Below are 25,662 nucleotides of genomic sequence, written 5' to 3'. Positions count from 1 at the left end.
GCCATGGCAACAGAGGCGCTTCCCGCGGGGCCGGGCCGGGCTGCGCGCGCGCCGCGGCCGGCGGCTCCTGGCGCCGGGGCGAAGGGCCGGGCCCGCCCCGCGGCGCGGCGCGGCGCGGCAGGGCCGGCGGCTCCCGCAGCCCGGGACGCGGCGGGACCGGGGCGGGGCACCCCGGCGCGGCCCTCCCTACCCCTCCCCTCCGCGGCCCTCCCGCTGCCCCCGGCAGCCCCTCGCCCCGGGGAGCGCGGAGGGGCGGCCCCCGCTCCGCCCCGTCCCGCCCCGCCCCCGGGTGGGGGTGTCCGGCCGTGCCCCGGCCGCCGATCACCTCAGCCGGGCAGGCCGCTGGGCTCCGCCGTGCTCAAACTTAAGTTAGCAACTTCCCCGTTGCGGCGGAGCCAGCGCCGTCCCGCGCCGGCTCCCCTGAGGGACGAGCCGCTGCCCCGTCAGGGTAAGTGCCGGCGGTGGGCCCTCGGTGAGGGGCGCGGAACCGCGCTGGTGGCGGCGGGACAAAGGCGGCCCGGCCCGGTGAGGCACCGGGCGGGTCCGGTTCACTCAGCCCGAGGGGAGTGCCGCCCCGGCCCCCTCCTCCCCCCCCCCTCCCCTTCCCCCGGGCCGGCTCTGAGGGCTTCGCCCTCAGAGCCGGCCCGGGGGGAGGGAGGGGGGGCCCGGGGCGGCGGTGCCCGTGCTGCTCCCGGTTCCCCGGCAGCGCGGGGGACACGACGCAGGGGGATCCTGGGGGCAAACTCACCCCGGGCTCGGTCTGCAGGGCGGGCTCCGGGTCCGTGGGGGTCCGTGACGGTGTTGGGATCGCCTCGCTGCTTGTTTTTCACTGCGTCAGAGCCAAGGGCGAGGGGAGAAGTTGGGTCCTCGTGTGTGTGCGGTCCGAGTTCAAAAGAAAAAGCCCTTCGTGCTTTTAATTTAGTGTCTGTGTGCGGTTATAGGTAGTTCCGTGGTGATTTTGATGGTTCACGGGTATAATGTTCTGCTGGCGAGCACTGCAGGTTAGAACCTTATTTTGTAAGCCAAGATAACTGCAGTGCTTACAAAAGTCATCTGTTCCCCGCAGGATTAGTGATGATAATGTGCTTGGCGTTCTTAAATGTACAAATAAAGATGCCCTCCCTTTCCCCCCGAAGAGTTTACAGCCGTGCCGACTACTGCTTGGGTTAACAGCAGTCTGCAGAAGGGACACAGATATTTCAGAAGCGTGGTATGTGACTCTCTTATGCCGTGGACTTTAGGAAATGTATCTGCTCTCTAGAGTTAGTTTTAAGCGCCAGTTTAAGGTCATCACTCTGGTTCTTTTTAATTGCGGATGCACGTAGCTTTGCTTGTTGGCATATTAGCCCATGCATGTGTATATGTTTTTGTTTTAGAAGCTCGTCTGATGTTTGGGTGGGCAGATTTCTATTACTCTCTTGTGTTATGCAACTAATTTGTCCATTTTTCTTCCTAACTCCAAATGTAAGTGATTTATGTGTGGATGGAGGGATGTGGACTTCTGCTTATGGGTGGAAATACCTGATCCAAAAGATCACATGGAGGTCAGTTCCCATTTCCCTGAATTTGCATGGAGTTCTGCGCTTGGATTTGGGAGCGACCAAAATCAGGATTCTGAAAGGGTGAAGCTAATCTGTGAAATCACTTTATTTCCTGTGTGGTATTGCATCGAGTCGTGTAAAAAGCCTTGCCTTCCCGAGTCTGTTTGCAGCATTGTTACTGTTCTTGTGTTTCTCCCGTCTGAAGGTAGGAGATTAATCTTGTGGATTCAGGTATTGGCTTGACTTCTATTTCTGTGGCGTAATCCGTGTGATTTTGATTTGTGTGTGAGGAATGGGATTAAGGGAAATCACACTTGGCAGATGGTAGAGCTCTTCTATACCATCATGAGATACTGTAACCTTTTAGTATACTTACAGATTTCATTCTTCAGAGTTTAGTAATACAATTCTATTCAAGATAAAGTATCGCTCATGATAAAATACTGGTACTGCGTTAAAGGGCTTGCAACATATAGCAATTGATGTTTTGTCAAGACTGATGCTTCATTCCATTGTGGTAATTGCAGGCAATTTTCATGGTAGGCTGAAGAGGTAAACTATGTTTCCAGGGTAACTGTGAAGTTGTTTAGCTGCTTCAGAGGTACTTTTTGCCAGAATTGAAGGTTGTTGGTATTTTCTTTTCCTTGTCTCTTCCATAAATTAGAAGGCTTTGCATCTTTTTAGTGATCACATGAAAATATTATTTTTCTTTGTTTTCCTGTGACATTTTTAGGGTGTAGTAGGGAAACAGACAACGTGTGTCAGAAATGCTAATGAATAAAATAAAATGCATAATCCAGGTAAAGGCTTTTTCCAAAAAATCTTTCAAGAATTTATAAAATTTTTTCTTTTTTTTTGGTAGGATTTTCTTCACTGCATGCTATGGCTTTTTCTGTAAAAATTGACAAGTATATTTATTAGCAAGTAAATCTACAAAGCCTTTCTACTTTAGAATAATTAGAGGCAGGAATCCTATTTAAATAGAAGACGTAGCCTGTAATTTACTTTTGATATGTGTATAGTTTGTTGAAAATATACTTGTAAACTTTAGTCTGTTCTCTTGGAGATGATGCTCTGAACTAATTCTAAGCTGAAGGTTTCTTTTCCTGTATATATAAGACATAGAACAAAGTGACTCTAGAGTGTCATAAAATGGAAAGCCCCTAAAAGAGGTCAGAATCTAGGGCTGTTTTCCAATTCAAACACTTGCGTTTGTCATTTTAACTATCTCATTTTATATACGGTAGTAAGCGATGTGAATGTCGCCAATCCAAGGTTTGTGCTCACGCTGCAGTTCTGGAGGCTGCCTGTCTTATGGCTAGAGGAGAAAGGGCATAGTACCATCTACGTTTCTCCTGACCTGGGCTCTTAACTGACTAGATACCTATGTATTAGGAAAATTTTAATGTCTGATGATTAAACAATTTATTACCTCTGATCATTGCCATGTTGAGAGCTATGTGTAGTGATGATGGTGTTGTTTGGTTGGTGGTTTTTTTGTTTTTTTTTGTTTTTTTAAATACTGTTTCCAACCATGTGTAGCACTGTCATCTTGGATGCTGAGCCCCTTGTGTGTCTGCAGACTCCTCTGACAGTAATATGCTTCCTGGATGCCTGATTTCTCCCAAAGGAAAAAAAAAATCAGTTAAGACTTGGAAATAGATTTTATTGAAAGAAAGAATTTCAGACTCTAAGGACTATGTTTGAAAAGTTTGCCAGCCCTTACTGCTCCATGGACTGAACATAGAATTTAGACCGCATGTGAAAGAAGCAAGTCCTGACCAGCAGGTCCCAGGTGGAAGGTAGATGGAGAGCTTGGCTATTCCACCTCCCGGGATTCTTTGCGTGGCTCTGTGATTTTGCTTGGGTGTTGTCCTGGACTCTGCTCCATTCAGTACTTCTGTTTCTCTGGCTACTAGATAATTTTGAAACCAGTCCTGTCACCTCCCTTTTCTTTCACACGTGCTTGGTTACTGTAAAGCAAAAAATGAGCTCGCTGTCCTTGGTGAAGAATGCGTTGCTGCATTCGCTGCCTAGTCCTTTCTTCGGGATTAGCTTTTGTTTGATCTTTGGTCATGGAGCTTGCTTTCTTCTGGTAGCTTTTCCAAGTATCATCAGAATCAAGTTGCTAGAACTCCTGGTGATTTTTCTCCTGTCCATGAGTTTTCAAATAGTGGTAAGAAAACTTCCCATAGTCTTGAAAATGGTAGTATAGCAGTGCTTGTGGGGAATACTCTGCAGATCAGAGACACTGGTCTCGGGATCATATTTGAGAGGATTACTCTGAGCATGTCAGTTAGGGACATGGTACAGTTGTGGCTGCAGAAAACTACCTCTGTCATACCTTTGGCCGCTCATGTGTTTAAAAATTGTACTGGTTTCTTATTGAGGAATGTCATATATCAAGATTTTTTCTAAGGCTTGGTATGTTTTCTCAAATTTCCACAGAAATTGGTAACTTGGTGCTGCTCACTAGCCAGGGGAAGTTTCCTTTGGCAAATTAATTTGTCGTGCTGAGTTGTGTGCTGTGTAGTTATTTAAAAATGTGACAAGTAAAAGGGGTTTGTGTGCGCATGCATGTCTCAATGCAAGTTTTATGTTCTGCATCCAGTTACATGTAATGTCACGGATCTTATTTTCAAGCTATTTCTTTTTATAGGATGTTTTCCTGCATGAGGATATGAATAATGCTAGTTGGAAGTCTTTCTTTCACTTTCATAGCTTGGTAAATTTACGTGATGCTGTTGGTTGCAGGGAGGTATTCAACGTCTTAGCTTTTCTGCTAATTTATGTTATTAATTTATTTCTTAACGCAGGTGCAGCCTTGTTCAATTTTTAAGTATCAGGCAGCTTTTGGGTGGAAGGTACTATGCCTATTCAATACTTTAAAGAGATGTTCATGGAATAGGAGATCATACTGTATTCAGTGGGCTGTTTGTAAAAGCGAGACTGAAGTAAACTACTTAATCCTGCAAGCCCAGGCATGAAGCTTGCAGTGATGCTGTGAGCACAGTCTGTATCACTTCTTGTGTTTGATGCACAAGGGTGACTAGAATCTGAGAATGTTGCAATGTTTTAGGTGTGTGTTTTGTTTTGTACGTAGGAATTGCCCAAAGACATCATATGGAAAAAGCCACAAGCTTTTTGCTTTTGCCTCAGAAATCTGTTTAAATGAAGACTCCCTGGTTGTAGTAGTAGCCTTTGCAGTTGTAAACCACCGCGTGGTTGTCTTGAGTTTGCAGCCAAAGAGACTGGAATAATAGCGTCAGGAGAGCTGTGGAATTCCCTCTGCAGCAAACTAGTCTTGAATCCTAATCACAACCTTCTGAACGACCGCAGACCTGGTAGATTTAACAGTTTAACTGGAAGGACATCACGCTTGGTAAACTCTAGATGCACCTGCCCTATGCAGTTGAGCATACAGACTTTTCCTAAAAATGTACAGGAATTTACTGTTGGGTTGCCCGTATGGATGCTTCCAGTGAGACGTGACTGTAAGGAGCCGATTCTGAGGAGGAATTCTACTTGCTGGATTGAAAGAGGTGAAAGAAGTTGTCTGCTTTCTTTTCCTTGATTGACTTTCAGTAAATATGAAGGGCATACATAAAATTTCTCTGAACTCTCAGGCCTTTCTTTTGAAACTGTGTTCTAGTAATACTTTAAAAAAAAAAAAGGTAACAAATCAAAAACATAGCATGTCAGTTGCTGTTTGCCTTGAATGGGCTTCTGTGGGTGAAGCAGTTTTATGCACAGTGGACTTCCCGTATCTTAGGTTCTGTTAAGTGGCAGGAAAAGAAAATTCTTAAGAAGACCTGGGTATTGAGTTTTGTCAAAACACACTAAATTTAGTATCATGACTATTCTATCTTTTTGCAGCTATTGGCTAAAAAAAAATTAGTAATGTTTCCCTTTTTTTTTTTTTTTTTTTTCCTCATGACTGGATATCAGTTTACGCTAGTATGACCTGAACATCTGATCAGAAAGGGATATGTAGGTCTACTGGATGACAATTTTCCTCAGGCCTAGCCTTAAATAATCTAGACTCTTAAGAGAAGTATACTTGCATAAACAGCTTAATCTTTAGATTCTTTTCTCTTATCAAGGTAGCTTATTTTCTTGCTTCCCACTGTCTTTGGTTTGTTCTGGAAATATGTAATGCTGGAACTTCTGCAGGCAAGAAAGTCTTCAAACAGCTTTCCAAACTCTTTGGGGTTATTTTTCAATGCATCTATATAAATAAGAGATTGTTAGTACATATTTTCACAGTTCCTGAATACCTTACAATTATGTTGAAACAATGGGAGTTGAATTTTCTTTTTATACTCTTCATCTCTACAAAACATGCTTGAGGAGAGAAAATGAATTTTTTCTTAGGCTTGTATGATTGCGGTGATGCAATTTAGGCAGTCCAGGACTACAGAGGATTATGATCTGAAACATTGCTTGTTTTTGTTTTGAGTCATGTCCTATGAACATGCACTTAAACTCGGGGCGGGGGGGCAGGCAGGGAAGTCTGGGCTCCTTTAAAGACACTTACAGAGCCATTCATTAGAACTTCTTATCAGAATTAAGTGCCAAACTTTCAGTTTTGGGCTATAATAAAGCTGTTGCATGCCTGAAAGAAGGTAAGTGTTGGACTTGCAGCAGGGTGAGAACTGAAAGCTTCTCACTATTGTAGTAATTATGAGTCAGGATGGTCATTAGCCTGCTGTAACAAGTAGAAAAAGATAACCAAACCTTCAGCAATTGAATTGTTATCTACACAGTTTTCACTTGGAGGGGAAAAAGCGTGCATGTGCATTCCAGCAGTTTCTTTAAAGAGTGTATGTACGCAGCGTACGAACGGCTCTATCTTCGGTGTAATTTTTACTTGTCTTATTTTACAGAATTAGCGTAAGCTTTAGTATGGGGTGGTAGGAGATCTAAGTTGTCTTTTCCAGGTCAAAATATCCCTTTAATTTGGTTGGGGGCTGGGGAGAGAATTGCCATGAGCCAGCGCCCTGTTAACTCCAGCTACAGGCTTGACCCAGTTACAGCTGGGCAGTGAAGTCTGCAGAGCTCTGGCATGGCTGGAAGTGTGTGCGCTCTTTGAGCTAGGCCAGCGCAGGAATAGACAACTTTAACTTTGCTGCAGAAGCAGCACTCGGATGCAAATAAGATGGATGGCAACAATAGAAGAAAAAGAAATTAGCAGCGTTTTTGTTGTTTAAATCTAAAATACATAGGTTTGGCACGTTGGAGAAGAGGTGAAGAAGTGAAGACGCTAATGCTTTATTTTGTTAGTTTTTCTTTAATTCTAGTAGTTAAAAACAATTTTACCCTTTGTAGTTTCTAAGGGTAAAAAGCTGTCAGTATTTTAGTGACATGCATGAAAATATGAGTATTTGTGTGTGCTTTTGCTGATGTGAACAATGGTGTTGCCATACACATCAGCCTCTTCTGTTTATATTTTCATAGTGACTGTTTTTTTCTGGTCTTAGTATTGGTTAAATACATGCTTTCTGTGCCTTTCAAGAAGTTATATTAATAAATGTGAAGTTCTAAAACTTGTTATTCCTACTGTTGTAAAACTAGGATGATTTTATTTTACAGTGTTGATGAGAATTTGAAAGACATAAACAAGTGTGGAATTTAGAAGAGGGGAATAAAGACAAACTTGATGAGCTCAGACTTCAGCTTGGATTAAGTCTGGCTGCTTTTTCAGTTCAGCCATAGTATCAGTAACTCTTGGTGGGGAGTGAGTTGTGCCAAAATTTAAGAGCGATGTTTATCTGCTGCAAGTATGTTCAACCATACAAGGCTTTCGATGGACAAAGCTGTCTCATCCATAACGAAAGCATTCAGCCCAGCAAAGCCATGATACATTTCAAACAGGGTTGGAATTTTTGGCCACCATAATTGTGTTTGATTTTTCATGAGAACACTCAGAATTCTTCATTGAACAAAATGAGCACAGATGCCTTTCTAAAACGGGCATTTATGCTGAAGTTGTGCAGCTCAGCTGGCTCATTCCTTTACTTAGAGACCTTACAAGAAATGTCATTTTTATTATTTGTTGTCAAACAGTGCTCTTACTGTATTGGCACTATTAAATGTCAGATATTACTATAATTTGCCCTTTGAATGTTTTAAGCAACATGATGGTTGCAGATTTATCTAAATATCATCCTATTCTTGCAGTACGCATATACAAATGATACAGGGTTTTTCTTTTGCATGTTCAAGCCTACAATAACAGTTATGTCCAAGAAAACAGATGGCTTGATTTATGCAAATAGTATTAAGTATTTCTAAAACAGGTTTGAATGTATGTATCTCATCATTCTTACTAGTCGTCGTAATGTTCAGTTTACGTTCTTCACAAAATGAATATATTTAAAAAAAAAAATCACTGCAGCTCTCTGGTTACTGTTTGCGAAGGAGAGATTAAGTGAATTTATTTGATTACAGTAGAGTTTCAGGTACAACTTCAGATCTCTTGTTACTCTCTTCAGTACAACTTTTCCTAGTAGGAAAGAGGTGCTCACTATTGCTACATAGTTATGTGAGGCTGCAAGAAAGGTTTCTACACGTCTGACCTATTCTCGCTAAACTTGACAGGGCAACGGATGTTTTCTTGACTTCTTTCTTAATATAGTTGAATCACAGTACACATAGGAAAGATTCATCAATCGTTACAGATCAGCATTTCAAGAAGGTCAGGGAAACTGGTTTCTGCGTGGTGAGCATTATGCTAATTCAGTAGTTAAACATATTGGAATTGCACTTCCTTTTGCTTCTGCAGTGCTTGCAGATTCCATCAAGCCTTTGCCCTGCGCTTGGAGTACAGAGGGTTAGTTTGGACGTGGAGAAGCTTTCTTGTACGCTGTATCGGAATCGCATGCAAGAAACGCGTCTGCAGATCTCGGTTTGTATTGAGTTCTTTCAGTGAAGTTCTTGCTTAAATAGTGTCACTGTCATGCTGGTGCTTATGCCTGAAGATGAAATCTAAGGAGATGATACCATGATGGAGAGGATGAAGCCTTGTTTAAGATGAAATGTGTATTTTCCTCTCCCGAAGGCACTTTGGGTTGGGATAAAAGGCTATACTAGCAGCTGTAATGATTGCATTCATTGTGTATGTGCATGCAAAAATGAAATGAGAGCATGTATTGAAGCAGATGTGTAACTTGTGTCAGTAACGGGACCTATCTTACAGAAAATACTAAGCCTTTTCTCTCATATTTGGTCTTGAATACTAGGAATGTGTATTAGTATTGCTTCCTAACCAGCATGTGTGGTATCTTTAGAGATTCTTTGTGATGCGTTAAAGCGTATGTGATAGACTTCTAATGTAATGAACACACAGAGTGGTGTGTTTGTTGACATTGGACTGCTGCACACAATGTAAAAAGCACTTAATTTTGAATCCAGTTTTTTTGTATTGTAGATGTATGGTCGACTAAGATGGTTTTTGCACAAGCTTGGCTCTGTAAGGAGTAGGTTAGTATATTTTTCAAATTGTCTCCAAAAGTCTCGTCTTGGCTCCATTGACTTTCATTTTTTTAAATCTTTTTTTTTTTTGAAACGTAACAGCTTTAATTCCAGATTAGCACACTTTCAAAATGCTGCCTTTATAGATGCTGAAAATGGTTACTTTGAGGTTAAAGATCTTGCCATCTTTTCTGTTCAGCTTGGCTCTAGAAATGATTGTGCTCTTATGTCTGTTACATCCTTTCTAATAACACGGGGAAGTTGAACTCAGCGGTATTGCTCATGATGAATTAGAAGCATCATTATACCTCGGGACAGTTGGAGCCTTCCCATGAGTTCTCGGGGCAGGGCGACTTCTGCTTTCCTGCCTACATCCTGCTCAGGGCTGCTGTAGTCTGGATTTTTCTTACTGCTTTAAAACCTTTATAAACTGTGGCCTGCTCCATTTTCTGCTTATGTTGGCTCCTTCAAATACTGTGAGGCAATTCTATTCTGGAGATCTGCATCTCAGCATCCTGTAATTACACTGGTTCCACCAGGACTCAGTTGCTGATGGGAGTGTGGAAAAAGCCTGTGAATGTGGGAGGGGCACCTAAACCCAGTGTTTTGAGAACATCTTCAGGAGCGTGGAGAAGGAGGTAATGAAGCAGATGGCAGGTTAGCATCTGGAGAGCTTTAAAACTGGTAACAGCCCACATTGGAAGGCAAAATATGTCATTTGGACACTTGGCCATCTGGCAGCTTCCTGCTCAGCTGCTTCTGCTTGGGGGTTCTGTCCAAGTCCCTGGCATTCCTTTGAGTGTGGTGGCCACTGCCAGTGCTTGATGGGCTCTGGTTGTGGAGCTCTCTGACGTGTTTGGGACCAGAGGTAGCAACCGCTAACAAAACAGGGAGGGAGTTGATACCTGAACTTGTCTTCAAAGAGTAATTGCAGAATGTACTGTTGGCCAGATTCAATAGTTCTGCTCTTGATTATGTCTGCAGAGTGTACTGGAGAGGAGGCTGGAGTGAAAAACTTGTTGAGGCATGAGTGTATATTTGAAACTACATAATTAACAGAAGGTTGTTTATAACTGTTTAACCAATATTTGCTTTAAAACCAGCGTGCAAGGCAGTGTTTATAGTAAGTTGGACTGGCTTTTATTAGGCATCAAAATCTGTAGGGTTTATCATTTTGCTGCAAAACAAACAGGCCACGCACTGCCTGAATGTTGGGCAGTTTTGGTCAGATCTCTTCTCCCATCCTGTATACCTGTTTTATGTTCACCCTGATTTTTTTTATCACTTTGGCTCTTGAACCTGAAGACTTCTGGGGACGGGAACTCGGTTGATCAGTGCGATTCCTGGGCAGAGTTTGCATCTGGTAGTTTAGATGTATCTTTTGTCCATGGTATGCTGGTTGGTTTGTAGGTGATGAAACAAAAAAAATCAGCCAGTCGTCTTCACTGAGCAGGCAGCTGGTCTTCTGTTGGCTTATCAAGTTGCTGAACTGTAGATTACTGGAAACTGAAAAGAAATGGTATTTTGTGCTTATGGCACCTCTGAAGCATCCTCCACTGGCTGCTGTCTCATGAAAGATGCTGGGATTTGTCGATTTTTGATTTCACTTACCAGGTTTGCCACTGACTTGAGGAAGCCGAAGATACATTTGGCCTTAACATTAATCTCCTTGGATTGGCATGGCTCCTGTTCTGTAAATGTTTGATTCAGATGGGATTCCTCCTGCAGAAATTCTGGATCCAGTGTCAGTTACCTGTTGTTTTTGTGACAGCATTGTGTCACTGTTTGAACTTGCAGAACTGCAAAAAAAGGCCAGCGAGGGAGTGGGCTCAGCAGATTCCCCAGTAGCTGCAGGACTTACTGTGCCTCTTGAAGTTGGTGAACGTGTCTCGTGCCTTCCAGAGGCATCCAGCGGTATTAACAGTGAAGGTAAACCCAGGATCAGTTAGTCATGCTTTTCTGTGTGGCTTTCAGGGGGAAGGAATGGACAGAGGTGGGGAGCTGGGTGAACTCGCTGTATTCTGGTTTTGTTTTGGATCAGATTTCAGTCAAAGGAACCTTCTTTGTCATAACTTTGGAAAGGTGATGCTTCTAAGTTCACTGTGAGATCATTCTCAGGTTACTAAAATGCTATTAAAATCCCTACTGTGGATATGCCCTGAGAAATTTGGATCAGGCGCTGGGGCTGCTGTAATACCGGTATGAGTGTGGTTTACATGGGTGTGATTTGAGGGAAGCTTCTCTGTCTGGATGCTCACAGGCAAGTGAGTCTCGTGCGTAGGTTCTCAGGTCTGGATGAACTGTTGAGAACATACCTGTGATCTTTAATTCCTGCTAATTTTTGTGAGCTGCAAAATATGCCTGTGTCAGCTATTCATTATTATCCTGCTTTAAAATGTAGGTGATCTCTATACTGTACCATGCATTCTTTGACAGTGTCTGCATTTTTTTAATGTGTTTTTAGGTTACTCTTTTATCTTCATTTTGATGTGTTAGAGTGGTTCTGTGGCTTCTGTGCTTAAAACTTACCAGAAAGTTTAAAAAAACCACTATTCACTTGTGGTTAAAAATGCACTTGTATGCTAAAGCTTGTGCATGTCGTTTAACTAGCCACTTACGTTTTCCTTCGCCTCCCCTCCATGCCCCGGTTCGTGCAGTGTGCTGGACGTGGGGGTGTGTTCCACATGGGTGTTTGTTCACAGCCAGGCACTTCCAGGTTCTCAGCGCCTCCATGGTTTGGATTTCAGTGTTGTTTTGTTCACACTTCTGCTATTTTTTTTTTCTTCCACCCCCTTCAATAAAAATGTTAATGTTTTAAGTGTCTCAACTGTTGCCTTCCAATTAATAGGCAATTTTTCCCTCTCTCTGCTTTCTCAAGCATATAGGGATGTGGAGAGGATTGTTTTTGTAGTCATATAGCTTCTAGATAGTGTGTTGACAAATAATTCACTACAGGCCTTGATTTTGCTGAATAACATTGTGTTTCTGAAGAGCAAGGTGGTGAACGATGTCTAATGTGCACGTGCAGGCTTTGTGCTGTCGGAGTTCTTAGCTTAAACGTGCTTTTGTTCACAGATGGGAAGAAATGTAGTGTCACTGCTTTGGTTCCTCATAGTCATACAGGACTCTGATGCTGTGTTCAATTTGTATCACTTTTGGAGGAAGAGGAAACTCCTTTGTGGATTGCTGGTAACGATAACCTGCTAGCAGGTAACAAAAGAAACATATGTACAAATTAGCAAAACTAGCCAGTGTTTCTGAAATGGGTAGTTGCATTGGTGGGGGGAAAAAAACTTAGACTATTTCCTGCATACGTGAAAAGCTAGATGTGCCCACTGAAGAAAAAATGGGAGCCTTATCAAGGTAGCAGCAGTAGCTCTTCTGGTCCATAAAGCATTCTTGACATAGCAGCTTTTTTATGGGTGTGCAGCTTGGGGCAGATTATTGATGCCTGACAGGAGGCAGCATCCTGCTGCAGTAGTGTCTCCTACCCAGATTAATGCTGTGTAGAGTATACAAGGAAGAGATCAAAGAGCTGTCTGAAAATTGTTAACAACCTGAGAGGCAAAAAGAGTAATTTCAAAGTATGAAATTGTTTTGTAGAGCAGAGGATGACGTAAGGGATTTTGGCCCAGAGAATGATAAATGCCACTGAGTATTTTCCTTTTATAACAACATTTTATTTGACTCAAAATAGATCCACCCATCTCTCGCTAGTCTAGTAATATTTTCAATATTTATGAGAAGTGAGTGGAAATTGTAAATCTGATGGTCATGTCCATTTGAATTTGAATGAGTTTTAATGGCTCCATCTGTATACTGAAAGGCATAACTAGAGTAAAATTCATCCAGTTTGAGATTGTTAATAAGTGGCTTGTTCAAAATTGGGTCATCTTTTAAGTAAAGCATTTGAATTGCTGCTATAGGAGCAACAGGTTGGGAAAAGGAGGGTTTTTGTCAGATAACCTACCCTGCGTCATACATAGTGCTGGCTAAAACAGCTAAGAAACCAGTAGTTTCCATCCTATATGGTGTTGGCCTACCAGAACTAGTGCTGAAGTTGGATTTTCAGTGTGGTCAGGCCAGTGCTGAGTGCACTGGAAAATTTCCCCCAGAGTTGATGCTAATGACACGTAAACCCAAGTCCAATTTCAATTCTACTATTCCCTCCATTTTGCCTTAAATAGTTTTGGGTTATGGGGACCACGCATAAAAAAAGGGTCAGTCATAAAAACACCTCTGTCTGAGAGAGACGTGTCAGGATCTGCTTCAGCTGGCACACAAAGGGAAGCTTGTCAGTGAAGCTGGGGTTTGTCTTGGCAGTGCCAGTCAGACCTGTGCTTGCAGACCCCGGGGCTCAGGACGGAGGTGCTTCCCCCTTTCCAGGCAATTCAGTGTTAGTGCGTGCGCTGCCACTGTTGTTATTGTCGGCTGTTAGGAATGTCGTTAGTCAAAATTTGCTAGATAGTGCCTACAGCTTTTTTTTTTTAAATGTTTCTACCCAGCGCACTTAGTTCCATTCTGTGGTAATTCTGAGCTGAATCTTGGAGAAGCAAAGCTTGGTGCAAGGCGTTGTTCTAGTGTGGGCACTCGGCATCCCTCCTGGCAGCGCCTTTAAAAGCTGCTCTGTGGGACCACCTGCCTGCCTTGGCATGTGAATGGCGGGAAGTAAGATCAAGTTGTGTTGTTTATTAATGCTAACTCTGTCATTCTGTTGTCATAGTGTTTGTCTTTTCCAACGGTAACAGTGAGATATCGTTATTGTCTACTTCAGCTAGGCACCACCATGGTGGAGCTTTAAGCCAGAGCTTGTTGCAAGCTGGACCTTTAAGACAAAGGTTGCTACAACTCAGAGGAGCAGGCTTAGAAATTGTTCATTTGTTCACGGAACAGAATAATCTGTTCTGGAAATCATCTGGTCCAACCCCCTGTTTAGAGTGGGGCCAGTTCAGAGTGTCTTTCTCCCATTATGCTGCAGTTCATTTCTAGAGTAGTGCCTGGGACAAGTATTTTGGGCTTGAGTATAGTTGCTTGTTGACCAAGCTGGGCTACATGCTTCTGTTATGACTAATGCAAATATTTGAAAGGTAGAATGGTGGACTGAATGGAGAAATTGCTGCTAGGCAATATTGGCTGTCTGTATTGAAAGAAAATGTGTCGTTAGCAGCAAAATCCAAAGCTGTTGAACACAGAGCTTTTTAGTGTGTTATTTTTAAGAAAAGAAGTGGAAAATAAGCTAGTGAAGACATCAAATGGTATAGCTGTAAGAGCTGAAGCAGAACATAAACATTTGTAACAAGAATAGTCAACGACAAGTTTCTTTTTAGCTAGGTGAATGCTTAGAAGCAGCATAATCTATTGCAGCATCTTTAAGTATTTCGCCTGTAGGTGGCACGTGCTTTTTGTGAATGAGTCTTTTAGCTAGTGATTGTGCAGCTCAGCATCTATCCTTCAAGATCAGTACAGGTGTAAAACTAATAAAAGAGACGTTTTCCCAGGGTCAGTTAGTTTTTGCTCTTTAATAATTGTTGGCAGTAGCTGTATAGTGGCCTGAGACAGCTGGCTTTGAACCTTCATGGTGAGAACAAATCCTGAGGATTAAAACAGGAGGAAAGCTGTCTTCCTTATGGAAACTGTGCAGTTTAGCTTTGCCCAGGTGTTCTGTCTTGGAGAAGATGCACATATATATATATATAATTTTTAATCTGTCACGATTATTTTTGGTCTTCTATCCTATCACTCTGTTTCCTTTGTCCTCCATTTGATGGGTTCAATATTTTCTTCATATGATTAAGCTGTTGATGTGATCTCCTAGCATGTCGAAGGTAGTGCTCCAAGGCCAGTAGCCTCAGGTTTTCTTAGTCTTGATGAAACTACTTTGTTCTTTTCTCCATATGGTAATACCGTAATCTCTTTTTCAGCAATCAGACAAATATGTAAAAGACATAGCATTTATAAATCAGTATGGAGATTCCAAGTCGATCACAGAACAACGTGAGCTGGTTATGCTTTCTGAGGGTGGTTTACTGGGCCAGGCCACAAATGCATTTTCCAGCTCTGGAAATCCTGTTAGAATTTGAAGAGGAAGATCAGAGGATTATGGGCTTTGTCCTTCCTTACAATCCCTTCTGGCACAAAAGCACCTGCCACGCATAAGGGCAAGCAGGAAATGTCTTCTCACATCACTCTATTTCTGTAATATAGTGACCTTCAGAAGCTCAGTTTATATGAAATGACCCGTTCCCTCTGATTCCTTCCTGGGTGCAGAGGGTGATGTGTCAGGTTTATTTCTGAAGGCTGCATAGCCTTTGCTTGCAAGCAGTAGTTCTGTGAAGGCACTTGCCTATTTTTGTAACAAGTAGGTGGATCTTTTTTTTAATAAGCTAAAGCCCACAGATCTGTTTCACTCGATACTTTGACTTGCATGCCACTTCGGGTCAGAAGCAGACCCATCTCTCCTGAGTAGTGGGAGCGTTGCACCTTTGCAGTTCTCATTAGCTTTGCTTGTTTCCATGCTGGCTGGCAAGCTTAGCAAGGTGTTTTACTGCAGGGATTTTCTGGGGGGTATTTTAACTTTGCATTTGCTCGATGAAGTAAATAGTTTCAATGTCAGCGTCTGTGTAGTTTTCACCAGTGTTCTGGGAGGAAACTGTCCCAATAATATTGTTGCTGCTTATAAAGCATTTGCAGCAGCTGGTAAATCTGAAGGCAGCAAGCGTGGTGAGCAAAACAGAAAATCCAGTGGTAGTATCTGTGTCCTGTCAGCTCTGAGATTGAAGACAGTTGTCCTTTATCTTCCCTTACTGCCAAGAGAACAAGAAGTATGTGCAATTACAGTAAATATTTTCAGGTGTGGGTGGTCTCTAAGCTCCTTTTACTGTTGAAGCATGGTATTGAATATGGTATTCTGTAGGGGAGTATTAAATGGAAGAATGCCAAAGTTGGTTTTTTTTCAGTCCTGTATTTCTATCTGTGCTGCAGACAGCTGGCTCATCCATCTCCTTACTCTCCTTCAGTCATGTCCATGGTGTGCCTGCCAAATGAGAACATTCACACTCAAAGCTGGAGCCTCTAGAGAAAACGCAGCTGTACCTTGCCTCTGTGGGCTTCAGCTAGAAAGGGATGGTTGAAAGTGCCGCCTGCTTGAGGTCAGAGGGATCAGTAGCTACTTGATGTATTTCTGAAACAGTAATGAACCAGATTTCACCTCTTCTAAAGCAAGGTCATGGAGACCATACACTCAAAGGAGGTATAAATAAATTAGTATGTGATTAATTTCATCATATTCGTGATGTACAGCATAAGTGTACGAAAAAGACATAGCCAGGGATTTAACCCTGTTCCTTTAGAGTCTGTGCAAAAAAACCCCTTATTCTAATCAAAATTTATTTTAAATACAGTGAAAAATCAAGTTAAGCTTCCTGCAACAAGAAGACCATGTAGTTCCTACAGATTAACCAGGAGGAAGTTTTATAATGATTCTGAAAAGGTTTGAGGAGAAATGTGCCAGGTTGCAAATTAAAGTATCCACCCTCCGTTGTGGTGGGGATATAACCCTGTTGACCTTTGGGAACTGCACATAGAATAGAGTTCTGCCTGAAACAACTGAACATCTTCCTGTAAGAGTATTGGTTTGACTTCTTTTTCTTTTTTCAGTTCCATAGTCAATTTTTCTTGCTTGTAGCCAAACCTGATCATTAATATTTCATCTGGCATGCAATGCAATTCTTTCTGGAATGTCTTTTTTCACACTAAACTGCATATAATGGGGAGAAGTTATTTGCAGGCCTTGTTTTGTGGGTGAAACACATTTATGAGGATGAAACCTAAAAGAATATTAACAGGAGCTGAAGCTCACCACAAAAGCAAATGTTTGATGACATAAGCAAACAAAGCAGTGCTTTCTGAGGCCTGCTGGGAATACCGACCTTCTGCACAAACGTGCTCTTAGCCTGACTTCAGCCTTATCCAGTAATTCATATTATTCCTGCTGAATGTCATCCTCCGTTGGCAGAAATCAAGGTTTTGCTTTTGTTCTCTATTTCAATGGCTGAAAGAATTGGACTTCCTGAAAATACACACCCACAAATGAGCCAGGTGGAATCCCTCATGCAGAATGCTAGCTGGAAATAACAGATGACTCACTCAGGAGGGTGAGGATGCACAGCATCTGGTACCAAAAAAATGATGATTCACCCACATTTCTAAGTGTTTTTCCTTTGGTTAGGGTTTGTTCTAGTTAGGTCTCGTGAAACTTTCAAAACAAATTAGACCCTCTGTGAAACTTGGAAAGGAAAAGAGTTTGCTCTGAAACTGTCAATGAGAGGGTTGTGGAGAATGAAATTACGGAAGAATGAGATGTAATGAGGTAGTTGTACAGGCCAGAGGAAATGCCTAATGTGCTCCTTCAGCCTGTGTGCTCTTGGTGGACCTCTCTCTTGAGGAGAACACGCTGGCAATGATGTACAATGAGGAAAAACCCTAGCCAAGAGTCTGGTTTTAACAAAGTTTATCTTGACAGAGAAGTAGTTGCCCTTAATTGTCTGTAGAATGGTGGTAATTGCTCCAAAACTCACAGTGCAGATTTTTTTTGAGATCTTTTCAGAGCTGAAAACCCTGAAAATGGTTGAGGATTGATAATAAATGTGGTGGCCATGCAGGGGAAAGTGTGGTCACGGTTGATGTTTGGAGAGATCTCTCTTTGCTGGGAAGAATCACAGATTCTTCCTTTAAAATCATTCAACACTACAGAGGAGAAAAGCGTTTTGTTGGACAGGAGGGGTGGTGGGCGCCACGTCCATTGGCGCTGCGTGGAGGAAGAGCAACAGAGCAAGCAGGCTGATAATCCAGAATCAAACTGGATGTTTTTAAAGGGTGAAATTCTGAAACTGTTTTCTAGAAATGACCTTTTCTTTCTGAACAGAGTGCAGCCACCCTGCCAGACAGACAAGGGCCAGGGACGTTACTGCTCACTAGTGGTGACTGTGATTTTTGTAGATTAATCCTGTTTGGTTACTTTTTATACGTGACACACATACATTGTTATGAAAACTCTGTAGGACTGACAGCTGCAGAAGCAGGCAATTACATATAATGTTTTTCACAAGTCATTCCCTCTGGACTGATCTTTGTCTTACAAATTCAAGGAAATTTGGAGGATGACTCCCTCTGCCCCACAGCTGTCACAGCGTGTTTCGTCTCGGTTATGGACAGTTGCGTTTTGCTGTTGAATCCTATTTTAACATAAATTAATGTGTTTTCCTGGATGATTGTCTCAGTCAATTGATTGTCCTACCACATCAAGAATGTCATCTTAGATTTATGTTGTCCATTACGTGGACACGCCAGCGTATTTAACATCCAATTCTTGGTTTGCTATGGATGTTATTGCCTGTGTGGGGCCAGTTTGAATTGCTGAAGCTACTTGCTTGTCATGCTTTATAATTTGTTACCCTTTCGACTATCTTACCTTGTAACAAGGGTTAGAATATTTAAATTATTAAAAGAATGGGTATTAAAATATAAGGTGTAAAGTTTTCACTCTAGTACTGAGATGCCAGCATGATCAAAAGGATACTTGAAAATATTTCTGTCCTTTAGTGCATGTCTAGATCTCAGTGAAGCTCTAACAAGTGATGATAGTTATGCAATTGTACTGGCAATAGCAATTAGAGATTTACAAGTGCTTGTAAATGCTGCTATTTATAGGATGGGCACTTTATTTAACGAAACGCTAATCTTTCTCTGCAGTGGGAGAAAATGTCAGAGCAGAGTATTTCATCCTTGTGATGGGACTGGACTATAATATCCAAAAGAACAGTACTTTGTCCTTTTTTACAAAAAAAACAACCTAGAGGCTTCAAATAGGCTTGCAGATGGGGAACGGAGAAAGACTATTTTAAATTTTGCAATGCTTTGGAATATTAGTATTAAAGATCTGTGGGGCTTTGCAGGTCACAAGATATCTGTCTTGTGAGATTTGGAATGTGTATTTTTAGTTCTCAACCTGTTAATTTTGATTATTGAGAAGCAGAACAAGCGCCTTGTTCTACTGAACTTCTCACTGTGAACCTGGGAAAAGATAATTTAAATGCATTTTATTGCTTGTTCTTACTTTGTGAATAAATTTGTCCAAGAATATTTTTAAAAATTAGAGCCAGCGTGACAGTATTTTTATTAATCTTTCTCTTTCAGAGACTGTGTATGTCCTCTTAAATACAACTGATGGATCCCATTTCAGTGAATGACGGTACTAATAACGTGAATCAGGCTTAAATCCAAGAATAGAAAAAGCCTTTTTTTACTGAATTAGTTGCATGATCTACTTAGTTATAAAAGTTTCAGAAGAGGGTTTTTTTTTCTCTTCATGTTATTTTGACTGTGCTATAGTCTTACGTTCTTGACAGTATTCACACACAAGGTTAAGTTATTCTTTTTTTCATACCTGCACATTGAGTCATTGGATTAAGTAAGAATTAGCAGAGCAGATCCTATCAGCAACTCTCCAAGTGTTGCAGGAAGCAGCAGGAGGATAGCTTAGGTTAAATGACGAATTGCTGTAGACTGATGCCAATATATGGTCAGTGAGGAGAGAAAGGAGAAAACAGAAAAAGAAAAAACTTTTTTTCTAAGACGGAAATATTTAAGACAGTGGGGAAGCCTTCTGTAGAAGGAATGAAATAAATCTTGTATTGTTTTTTGTCTGTGCGGCATGTATGGTCGCTGCATTTGTTTTCAGTAGCTCGTGTGGCTTGCTCTACCAGTGAAAACCTGCAGGACAGACCAATCTCTAGTCATTGGCAAAGCTGTGTTTTCAGAAGCTGCTAATACATGTAGTTATATAAATCTCTTCTGTATTTACACACTAAGGGAGTAAGTTTTTTATACTGGTAACAGATTTGCTGGTAAAGTTGTGCCTAAAGAAGGAAAACCTTGTGTTTATTTGGTAATTTTCTGCTGGTGTATTCTTAGTATAAACAGATGTGGATATTCACTGTTGGAGCCATGCTTTCTGGTTGTTTTCAATTTTATAAACTGGATTTTTTTTTTTTTTAATAGCAGAGAGATTTTCTCTGTGGAATTTTTATGCTTTCCATCCTTACAAAAGACAGATGGACTTGTTATCTGTTGTGGAGGTTCAGGGAGAGATTATAGATTATTTTACTTTGTGTCATTTAAAACATTCTTATTTATGAGCAAGGAAGTGGACAATAATCACGTGATTCATGGTGGAAGAATTATCTGCAGGCTGCTGCTCCTGTTGTCCTAATAGGCTTAAAGGAATTACCACTGATGTAAATAATAGTCCTGTGTGCCACTGGTGGGCAAGGCAGGGCAGGCAAACACTAAATATAAAGGATGTGTTTTGGGTAAAGCCCTTCCCATATGATTTTTGCAAAAATAACACTGTGTGAAGTGAATAATCCATTTTGATTTCTAATGAGCAATGTTAATAATCTCTGTAAAGATAGGTTGTTTAATTAAAAATCCAAACAACACCTCAAGACATTAGGAATTTAAGACTCAGTTTGAGCCTGGAGCAGTGTTTGTGTGTGCATCTCTGTAACACCCTGTAGGCATTCAGCTTGGCCCAGGAAAAAGCACAGTTGCAGTTTTGAAGCTGAGGAAGAGGAGCAGAGGGGGAGGAGCCAGGCCTTCATGCACCATTTTGTTCATTAAAAGCAGGAAGAATTTCAAAAGAGATTTTGGTGCCGTTTATACTTTCATTTGTGCACGCAGAATGCAACCCAGAACAGCCGAGGGGAGCGTGATCGAAGCTTAGGGACCACGAAGAGAAACAGTGCCCAGAAAAGGTGACAACGTGGCTTGGGTGCTTTGCTGAATGAGTGGGGACATGTGGAGGACAGAGTGGCAGCGTGGGGCAGCACAGCCGGCTCGGCGGCCACGGCAGCACGTGCAACTTGGCCGACTGTCCCTGAGCAGCCGCGGGTCAGGGGAAGGGAATAACATATTGTAGCTGACGATGAGGGATTTACAATTGTAATCGTACCATTACAGTAGTAACACTAAATATTAATAGCATCCAAAATTCTCATGCAACTTAGTTTACAGTTGATTTTTTTTAAATTGCCCCAAATTTTGTACATTGCCAACTTGACTAGACAGTATTAGAGAAGCACGTTTATCAAAACCAAGGTGTGTATTTCAAAACCGAGACACAGAGTCTAGTGTATATTATATATGGCATTGATAACATGATTCCTCTTTATCAAATGTGCAGCTTTTTGAAGTTCCAGGAGCTTTGTAATTTCCAAAATTGGCTGATTTCCCCCCCCCCCCCCCCCCTTTTGTTCTCCTTTTTTGAATACTTGTCTGTTTTGGGCCACGTATCTGTTGTAGGGTATCTAAGTAGTAAGAATTTAAAACCTGAAAACTGACTTTGCTAGGTCATGTAGAAAAAACCCGGGATCCTGTAAAGCTGAAGTGTAGTGTAATAAAACGAAGGAACAAATATTATCAGAATGGGTAAATTGTGGTTTAGGAATGTTGGCTGGAGAAATGAGTTGTATGCTGTTAGCAAGGATTATGTCCCGCATTGTATACTCACTGCCTTGCGTTCCTTTGAGGATCAAGTTTTATTCCATTTAAGAAGCTCTGTGCCCCCTTCTTCTTTTCCAAAGAAAAAGAACTACAGAATGATATGAGCAGACCTGTTCTCAGGTACTGCAAGACAGATGCTGGTTTTACAGCTTAATTTTTTGCTCTGCGGTATTTCCTGTTAGCATTGCCCTTTTTTCAGCAAGTGTTACTATTCTACTTTTAGAGTATAACTGCTCTTCACAAAACCTTTGCATCCTTGGAATGTGAGAGCATTTTAAGCGGATTTTGATGGTGTTTCTTAGAATAAGGAGTGGGAGACAGAGGAAGATTTCACTAAGATCTGTGAGATTGTGGAAGGGACAGATTGATTCTGATAAGCTGATTGGGTTAGTGACTATTTTGGAAAGGAGAGGTCATGGACTTGAAGGGGACTAGCATAGCATGTAAGTAGTTGAGACAGAATTTCAAGTGGATTGAAAGATGAAAGGGAACGGGCAAGGTGAACAGAGTTCATTAGCCGGCCTGAGAGAGGAAGGCATAAATGCAAGGGACAAAAACAAATCTCTGCAATTTATGGTGCCAGTGTGGTGTTAGTCTGCTCAAGGGAAGCTGAAGGTGAAATAACCATTTTTCCAGACTGCAGACTCAGGAAGGCAATATTCTGTGGGTTGTTTTTTTTTTTTTAATATTCACATGCAGGGGCTCCATATTCCACAGAATCTACAAATAGGCATATTTGTAGGGTAAATACACACCAAAATAGATCAGGCGAGAGGAGTCCAAAGACTGCCCCTTCAAAGGCTGCCCAAAAGTAGACGAGGGTGGCAACACAAAATTGAGCCCCTGAGTGAGAGACTATGAAATACAGTATGAATTTCCTAAAAACTAAGAGTATGACAGCTTTTAAAGGAGGGGGAAAAAAAATCATGCATCTAACCCTACATAACCACCTGCATCTGTTACAAAGTTTAAATACACTTTTTATTAGGGAAAAATTCAGGTTACTTCTTGTTGCTGAAATTCTAATTACTGCTGGTTTTCCCTCATCTCTGCAGTAAGAATATAATTAAAGCCAAAGCTAATCTCCTGCCTTTGTTGGCGAGATATTGGAAAAACTGCTTTGTCATGGTAAAAGTAATATTTTGATTGAAAATCAGCCGTTTGAAGGTCAGTTTCTCAGGTAGCACTTCACATACTGTTGTCACAGAAAGGAGATTTACAATAGAAAGTAAATTACAGTAATTGAGATTACAGTAATACAGAGCTCTGTGTTTAACCAGTGATTGACAGCACTTGAATTTGCAAACAGTACTCATTGAAATGTGGTTTTAACTATGTTCAAATTTGGTCTGTCTATTGTGCAGACCCAGTTATTTACCCTTCACCTTTCAATTACACTTTTCAGGCTTTAGGTGATAATTTCTTGTTGATTCTTTAAACTGTCTGAAAAATAAACATTCTTTTACTTTATACAGTTGAATCGGGTGGCTTTATACTTCAAAACGGGAGCCAGCTTTTTTTCCTTAAAATGTCCGGGATTTTTGTCTCATGTGGTATTACCTGTGTAGATCTGGGTATGGGCCATACTTGAATCTGAGTGCTCTTTCTTTATTTGCAGGAGGGGTCTGATCAGTGTTGCTGAAGCGGTCGCTTTCCCCTGTTCTTAATGTGATCTTGGTGACCAGGATCTTTTCGCTATGAGAAGTGAATTGGGTTGTATGGATTGGTTGCAGCAGAAAATGCAAATTATGGTAAGTGGTAGCAAAGCTTTTGGAGGTTTGTAGAATATGCATTTATTTCCATTGTTTAATTGGAGGCCTTAGCTAATAGATAACAATAACACTTTCAGTCACACCAACCAATCTTGATATTTTTGTTAGTTTGAAAGTACATGCTCAATGCATCTGGCCAGCTATTTATATTGTGAAAAGGAGTTGATGTTTGTATGTCAACATTGAGATGTCTGCTTCAAAAAAGAAATTAATTTCTTTATTTTTAAGTATCTCAGCCCTTGAAACTTACTCAACTAATGGGAACTCAGTGCTGTGCAGATGCTCTTGCAGGTTTTGTGATGTATTCTTTGGTTGTTAGGCCTAATCAATGAATAATGGTGTTTCTTGCTGTTTTTTCAGAGGAGGAGGAACAGTATGTCTTTCATTATGTGATACACTCTGTAAACAGCATATCTGAAAGGCACCTTAATCTGAGTTTAGCTACCTCATGAATTTAAATTAGAATGATGTTGTTTGAGGTTCATGCTGACTCTACATCAATAGCTGCATTTTCTTTCTTTTTTTGCAGATTCTTTTTCCTTGTTGGATTTTTTCAATTTTGTTGAATGTGTAATTACAACTATGGCAACAAGAGTAGAAATAAATTCTACTTTGGCGTCTTTGACGACAGTACCTGACTTAAATGAAATCAGAAATGAGGATAAATCACAGCGTGTGTATGTAAGTGTGCTTTCAGATGCAAGTAACAAGACGAAGGAGGCTTCAGCATCACTAACTCCTGAAGAGAAGAACAAGTTTGGGAGCACTTTGAGATCTGCAGCAATGCCATCGCTAGGATCAAGGCCAAGACTTTTCCCAAAGCCTTTTTCTAAAGAGAAATCTTCAGATACTTTTGCAAATGTAAAACCACCTATTCCGGCTTTCAGATCAAGTAGTCTTACTAGAAAGGCCACTGAAGAAACATCATCTGTTAAGGTATTAAGTGGAAATGTTCCTCCGTTAGTAGATCAGAAAGTAATTGAAAATGAAAACAAGGCTGGCAGTGAAGTAGTCACAAACATGACTTTCTATGCTGGTCCCAGTGCGAATACTGTCATTCTTTTTGAGACAGCAGGCACAGAGCAATCAAAGGTAAGCCTGGCCCAAGAAAAAAGCGCTGCTGATGACCGCAGAGTATTTAGTACTATGCAAACAGAAGAGCTTCAGTGCAGTGTGAAGCTGGAGAAACCATGTCAGCCATCTGAAACATCCAGGAAACCTGAAGGGTCTCTTCATAGGCAGGTGTCGCTTTCCTCCAGTCTTAGACCAGTCTCTTGGAACTCCCTCAAAACTGGTGAAAAAAAAGATGCGTATGAAGCTCATCCAGGGGAGAAAAACAATGACGATGCAAATAATATCAACAGTAAAGTTGACTTCTCTACTGACGTGCAGCAAAGGCCAAAACATAGACCAGTATCTGTTATTTTTCTGGAATCATTACGAGATCAAAAGCATCGCACCGTGGAAGCTTCTGAGGAAAAATCTCCTACAGAGAAATCCTGGGTTAGAAAACCAAGACCTTTGTCCATGGACCTGACAGCTAAGTTTGAACATAAAGATCTTTCTTCTTGCAAGAAGACTTGTTCATCTCATGAAAGCAAGGAGAATGTATCGATAATTTCTTTTGCTGACGTAGGCTGCCACAGTCAGTCTGAAATGGGGCCAAAAACTGAAGAAACTGAATTTAGTAAAGGCAGTTCTAAGACAAATTTGAAATGCAGTAGTCAGGAGATTGGCATCCTAAGTAATGGAAAATACATGTGGGAAACGAAGCTTAAATGTAAAAGTGAGCAGATAGACACAAAACCAGAAATAATGACTAACTTGCACCATTCTGAAAGAAGCCATGAAACCACTAGTGAAAGCAGAACTAATAAGGGGGGGGAAAGACCGGATGAGAAGGAAACGTGTATGTTTCTAGGCTGTGAAAGCCCTGCAGCTTCCTCAGAAAAAGAGAATAATATCGTAAGAGGTAGTGTTAAAAAACACATTAGTTTGTTTACTTCAGAAAATCCCAGTACCTCAATGGATACAGAGCTTCTCCAGTCACCTGCTGAGAGGGAAAACAGATGTGTGAACATCCAACAGAGAATCAAAGAACTGACAACAGAAAACACTGATGTTAAGCCAGGAAATCTGCGCAGGTCACTTCAGTCACGACCACTTTCTGCGGACTTAACAAAGATGTAAGTTGCAGAGAAATTCTATTTAATCCTCTTAACTTCATCTCATTCAGTAAAACTTGCTCTCTCAGTACAGTAAAATAACTGATCATTTTGGTTCCACTAAATGTAGTTATTCTTTATGCTATTATT

The 25,662-nt window shown here is 41.3% G+C and overlaps 1 protein-coding gene across 1 annotated transcript in view; it reads left to right on the top strand.

Annotated features, from left to right (window-relative positions):
- The first annotated feature begins 217 nt into the window (after positions 1-217).
- KIAA1671 (KIAA1671 ortholog) overlaps positions 218-25,662 on the top strand; it is a 90,995-nt gene continuing 65,550 nt past the window's right edge. The window contains exons 1-3 of the mRNA XM_072879628.1: positions 218-448; positions 23,194-23,326; positions 23,877-25,533. Of these exons, the coding sequence (XP_072735729.1) occupies positions 23,930-25,533 (1,604 nt within the window). The 5' untranslated portion in view covers positions 218-448; positions 23,194-23,326; positions 23,877-23,929. The remainder of the gene's footprint in view (positions 449-23,193; positions 23,327-23,876; positions 25,534-25,662) is intronic.

Source organism: Ciconia boyciana, chromosome 15, assembly GCF_034638445.1.
Source record: "Ciconia boyciana chromosome 15, ASM3463844v1, whole genome shotgun sequence".
Taxonomy (NCBI): Eukaryota; Metazoa; Chordata; class Aves; order Ciconiiformes; family Ciconiidae; genus Ciconia; species Ciconia boyciana.
The sequence above is the reverse complement of the archived record's forward strand: the minus strand, read 5'-3'. Positions and strand labels throughout refer to the sequence as shown.